At 45.9% G+C, this 6,000-nt stretch overlaps 1 protein-coding gene across 3 annotated transcripts in view; it reads left to right on the top strand.

The window, feature by feature from the left end:
• The first annotated feature begins 506 nt into the window (after positions 1 to 506).
• Positions 507 to 6,000, top strand: part of taf1a (TATA box binding protein (TBP)-associated factor, RNA polymerase I, A) — a 30,085-nt gene continuing 24,591 nt past the window's right edge. Inside the window, exons 1-2 of one of the 3 annotated variants that reach the window (XM_078404786.1) lie at positions 507 to 665; positions 5,368 to 5,519. In XM_078404786.1, coding sequence (XP_078260912.1) covers positions 5,420 to 5,519 — 100 coding nt within the window. In that variant the 5' untranslated portion in view covers positions 507 to 665; positions 5,368 to 5,419. Of the gene's footprint in view, positions 666 to 739; positions 1,091 to 5,367; positions 5,538 to 6,000 lie in introns of those variants that run through there. The other 2 variants (XM_078404784.1, XM_078404785.1) reach the window with 2 other exon arrangements.

Raw genomic sequence — 6,000 nt, 5'->3', positions numbered from 1 at the left:
TTTGCTTACTAAAATGGCGGCCTTTTCGTGCTTCACCGGCGGAGTGGGCCATCGTGCTCCTCTAGTCTCTCTGGTCTGCCCATTCCTTCTCTGCAGAGACGCTGCTGCTGCCGCTGCTGCTGCTGCTGCTGCTGCCGCCTGTCCCGCTAAGTCGCTCCAGCTTTGTTGTGTCTATCTTGGGTTTAAACCAACACAGTTCCTTCCTGCACAGACCCACAGTGTTAGTGCATGTCCTGTCCTTTTTACCGTTGAGTGAGATTGTTAGACATTGTCCGCTCTTGAAAACAAACGCGTGCTCAATTCCACGTGGTTTAGTTGGGGTTGTGTGAGGAATGAGCTTTGTGAGCTGAATGATACAAGAAGTGGTACCGGCGCTGAACAGCAGGTGGCGACCGTGCTGCACGCACGCACTCACTCACGCACGCACGCACTCGCTCGCGCACGCACTCGCTCGCTCACGCACGCACTCACTCACGCACGCACGCACTCACTCACGCACGCACACAAACATGCATGCACTCACTACCAGGAAGTATTGGCCGGGCTGCGACTCCAAGCCCCGACCTCGCATCCCTGCTGTGCGGGGCAGCGGCAGGAGGAGGAGTAGGAGTGAACCACGGAATGCATGCTCGAGTTACCATTGCAGCCGTTGCTCAATGGGCAAAGTACGCAGGATTTGAAGCGTTTTTGTGTTGTTGACAGCGATATTTAGGGCACACGCAGTGACTCCGGAAGCAGTTTCAGTCTGCATGTTGGAACGTGGCCCGGGAGCCGTGCACTGGACACTGGACATTGCAGACTGGCGACTGGGCACTGGACACTGGAGAGTGGGCACTGCAGACTGGAGATTGCACACTGGACACTGGAGATTGCAGACTGGGCACTGGAGATTGTAAACTGGACACTGGAGACTGCAGACTGGGCACTGGAGACTGGGCACTGGACACTGCAGACTGGACACTGGGGACTGGACACCGGGCACTGGAGACTGCAGACTGGAAATTGCAGACTGGACACTGCAGACTGGAGACTGGACACCAGGACATCAGGGATCTCTGCAGCCCTCCCACACCCTCTGCACAACACCAGGGTAACAGGACGGAGCCCAAACGCGCATAAGTTCCTCAACAGCTTGCTATATTTATATATAATCAAACTGAACTGCAGTTGCTGGTTATTACCAAAGATAGACAAAAACGCTGCAGTAACTCAGCGGAGGTACTCCAGCATTTAGTGTCTATCTTTGTTATTTAAATAGGTTGATTCCTTGGAAAGTCTGATGATTGTGACTTCGTAACTTCAAAAGTCATAAGAGCAGAATCAGGCCATTCGGCCCATCGAGTTTTACTCCGCCATTCAATCGTAGCTGATCTATATTTCCTCTACCCCATTCTCCTGTCTTCCCATAACCCTTGACACTTACTAATCAAGAATCTGTCAATCTCTGCTTTTAAAATTGTGTTTTGCAATGTAAAATTTTAAATGGAGAAAATTTCACAGGGTATTCCCGTTATTGTACTGGATGTACAAGGATGATCTGAAGTTGTGGAAACAGTCTGGTCAATCTTGGTGTTTCGGCTCCACATAACGTGTCGTGGAGTCAAACAACATGGAAACTGGGCCTTTGGCTCAACTTGCCCATGCTGACCAGGATGCCCCACCTGCCTGCATTTGGCTTATATCCCTCTAAACCTTTCCTATCCATGTACTTGTCCAAATGTTTTAAACGTTGTTATAGTACCTGCCTCAAATACCTCCTCTGCCAGGTCGTTCTGTTAACTCACCATCCTCGATTTAAATTTTTACTCACTCATCTTAAACCTACTTCCTCTGGTTCTTTATTCCCCTATCCTGGGTAAAAAGCTCTATGCAAGCTCTATGACCCGATCTGAAATGTCATCTATTCCTTTTCTCCAGAGATGCTGCCTGACCCGCTGAGTTACTCCAGCTTTTTGTGTCTACAGTGTAAACCAGTATCTGTAGTTCCTCTGTTGACTTTGTAGCTTTGTATTGATAAGTTAAGGATTTGACTGTCCATCACTTTAACAGTTGTTGAGGAAACTTTTAAATACTTTTTGCTGTCATTAGATCTCAAAGTAATTCTCATTATTACTTTATGTTACAGGAACAGGTATTATGCATTTTTACTGACTTGGATTTACAAAGCAACTTTCACAGCTTTAAGTTGTCCCTTTAATTGATATTGAAGTAGTCATTGAATCACAGATATTGTTGTAATGTTATAGTCACTGCTGACTTGACATGCAACAAACTCCCTCAAACAGCAGTAAAATAATGACCTGGTAAAATTGGTGGTTGAGTGATATTAAAAAGATTAGTGCAGGAAAGTAGCTCCAAGGTACAACAGACATGATCTCACTAGATGGCTTGGATGAAGAGATTAAAAGTACCATTAGCAAATTTGCAGATGATACAAAGCTGGGTGGTAGTGTGAACTGTGAGGAAGATGCTATGAGGTTGCAGGGTGACTTGGACAGGTTGTGTGAGTGGGCGGATGCATGGCAGATGCAGTTTAATGTGGATAAGTGTGAGGTTATCCACTTTGGTGGTAAGAATAGGAAGGCAATTATTATCTGAATGGTGTCAAGTTAGGAAAAGGGGACGTACAACGAGATCTGGGTGTCCTAGTGTATCAGTCACTGAAAGGAAGCATGCAGGTACAGCAGGCAGTGAAGAAAGCCAATGGTATGTTGGCCTTCATAACAAGAGGAGTTGAGTATAGGAGCAAAGAGGTCCTTCTGCAGTTGTACAGGGCCCTAGTGAGACCGCACCTGGAGTACTGTGTGCAGTTTTGGTCTCCAAATTTGAGGAAGGATATTCTTGCTATTGAGGGCGTGCTTTACTAGGTTATGTTTACTAGGTTAATTCCCGGAATGGCAGGACTGTCATATGTTGAAAGACTGGAGCGACTAGGCTTGAATACACTGGAATTTAGAAGGATGAGAGGAGATCTTATCGAAACGTATAAGATTATTAAGGGGTTGGACACATTAGAGGCAGGAAACATGTTCCCAATGTTGGGGGAGTCCAGAACCAGGGGCCACAGTTTAAGAATAAGGGGTAGGCCATTTAGAACGGAGATGAGGAAAAACGTTTTCAGTCAGAGAGTTATGAATCTGTGGAATTCTCTACCTCAGAAGGCAGTGGAGGCCAATTCCCTGAATGCATTCAAGAGAGAGCTAGATAGAGCTCTTAATGATAGCGGAGTCAGGGGGTATGGGGAGAAGGCAGGAACGGGGTACTGATTGAGAATGATCAGCCATGATCACATTGAATGGCGGTGCTGGCTCAAAGGGCCGAATGGCCTACTCCTGTGTCTATTGTCTATGGCAGGACAGGCATGAAGAGTTGGATAGCCTACTGCTATTTATTTAGTTGAGACAAGTATTGTTCAAAACGTCAGGGACAACTTCCCTGCTGGTGCTGTGCTCCTGTTTGCATTCAGCCGAGAGAACTAGGGAATCCTCAGTTTAATATCTTGCCTTTGAAAGATTGTACCATCCACTGTAATAAATAGCACTTGAAATAGTTCAGCTGATGAAACAGTGATCTGTGTTTGGAGTGCAGATGATGAGCTTCCCTGCTGTGTTCCACCAGGTGCTCCAGCTCTGCAGTTTGGATTTTTGCCTCTTTTAACATTCTCTCTGGGAACATGGAACGACAGGGGACCAAAACGGCCTCGTCTGGAGAGCAGTTTTTATTCTTCTCTTCACGTTCGGTTTTCACCCGAAATAACCTAGAAAATATTTCAGTGCCTTTTAGCTCTTTGTGCAAGCTCTGAACCCAGACTTATGTAGGTATTTATTTGCCCGTTGCACCCAAACACTGTGAGCAATGGCAGCTTTGTATTATCAGTCCGTGGCTGCCCCTGAACTGGGGAGACTGTTTGAGAGTTGACCACAATAAGTCGCATACAGATTAGACTGGGTTAGGACAGTTTTTTTCTTTCCCTTGGCCATGAGACTCGAATTCATTTAATTCAGTCTCTGGTAATTCATCAAAGTTACAAAGTCTTGGGATTTTTGGAGAAAACTCTCAGTTGAACTTGGGCTTGTGGGTGGGCGTTGGGATGAGAGAGTATGGATAAGCTAAGTTACTGCTTGCTGCTCTCCCACAGGGCAGGATCTGATGGCACTTAGCATGCACTGAGGCGGTACAGTGAAGCGGCACAGTGGTAGAGCTTCTGTCTCCCAGCGCCAGAGACAAGGGTTCGATCCTGACCTCGGGTGCTGTGTGCGTGGAGTTTGCACATTCTCCCTGTGACCACGTGTGTTTCCTCCAGGTGCTCCAGCCTCCTTCCACATCTCAAAGATGTATGGTTTGGATGCTATAGGCCTCTATAAAATTGCCCCTGGTATATAGGGAGCGGATGAGAAAGTGGGAGAACATAGAACATAGAACCAAACTGATCTCCCGGTGGCCGAGCACTTCAACTCCCCCTCCCATACCCAGTCTGACCTTTCTGTCATGGGCCTCCTCCAGTGCCATAGTGAGGCCCACCGGAAATTGGAGGAACAGCACCTCATATTTCGCCTGGGCAGTTTGCAGCCCAGTGGTATGAACATCGACTTCTCCAACTTTAGATAGTTCCTCTGTCCCTCTCTTCCCCTCCTCCTTCCCAGATCTCCCTCTATCTTCCTGTCTCCACCTATATCCTTCCTTTGTCCCGCCCCCCTGACATCAGTCTGAAGAAGGGTCTCGACCCGAAACATCACCCATTCCTTCTCTCCTGAGATGCTGCCTGACCTGCTGAGTTACTCCAGCATTTTGTGAATAAATACCTTCGATTTGTACCAGCATCTGCAGTTATCTTCTTATAGAACTAGTGTGAACAGGTAAATGAAGGTTGGCGTGGACTCGATGGGCCAAAGGGCCTGTTTCTCTAAACTAAACTAAACATGTAGCATGTAACCGAGTAATGGTGGTAGAGCAGCTTGGCTGCTGACTTATTGAGCAGTTCTGCATCTTGTTTTGCACTGGATGTGGGGAGTGTTTCTGAGCCCACAACCAACCATGCCAAAGTAGTATCACTGTTAGTTCTGCTTCATATTTGTAAGATGTGGGTGGGTGTGGATAGTGAGGTCTCAGTGATACGCATTAACTCATTTTAACATTAGGCTGTGTATAAATAGTTATCAGCGTTTGGTGTATTTTCCCCCTTCCAAAACGGTGTTAAATCCTCAGATTGATCAATATGAATTTTTTTTGTTTGTTGCTGTCTGTATATTTTCATTCAACTGATTCCATTGGATTGGTGAATTGGGAACAATTTAAAGAGTCCAATCCTGCCTTTTGCTGATCATTACTTGGTTAATGACTCAACATTGAGTACCTACTTCTTTACAGGTAACGTCCGTCTCCCAGGTTATCCTAGCTGCACGTCGTTGATCAGCAGAAGATGGATGATGAGGTCGAAGAGTTTGTGGCAGAAACTCTTGCCTTGGAGCAAGCTGGGACCAACGGTTCCCTTCCAGAAATGTATTTGCATCTGCCTGCAAGTATACTTCAGTTTCAAAGTATGACCATCTCAGTAAACTATTAATGTTTTGGTGCTTTAGAATTTGATTCACTCTTCATTTAAGTGCAAGTCCATGTGTGTGTATGTATACATGTGTGTGTGTATATATGTGCATGTGCTTTTATATATATATATATATATATATATATATACACACACACACGTATGTGTATATTTCTAAGTAAATACTGTGCATGTGATTAATGGGTTGTGCAAAACAGTTTAGAATAATCATGCTTGATATATAATAAACAGCTTTGTGATTGACTATTGAATGATGAAGTGTGCTACCAATTGCTGCCATATGTGCTGCCTGTTTTATTTTTGGCTCGTTTGTCAGACGACATTCTGCCATCGCTTTGCCACAGCCAGTGCCACAATTGTGCCTCTGCGGAGATCGTCCGCAGTGCAAGTCTCTCCGCCGGAGGTCAGTAGGTGGGCCATTGTCTGTACCTCTCCAC

This window comes from Rhinoraja longicauda, chromosome 9 (genome assembly GCF_053455715.1).
Source record: "Rhinoraja longicauda isolate Sanriku21f chromosome 9, sRhiLon1.1, whole genome shotgun sequence".
Lineage (NCBI taxonomy): Eukaryota > Metazoa > Chordata > Chondrichthyes > Rajiformes > Arhynchobatidae > Rhinoraja > Rhinoraja longicauda.
This window is presented reverse-complemented; position numbering and strand designations above follow the sequence as displayed.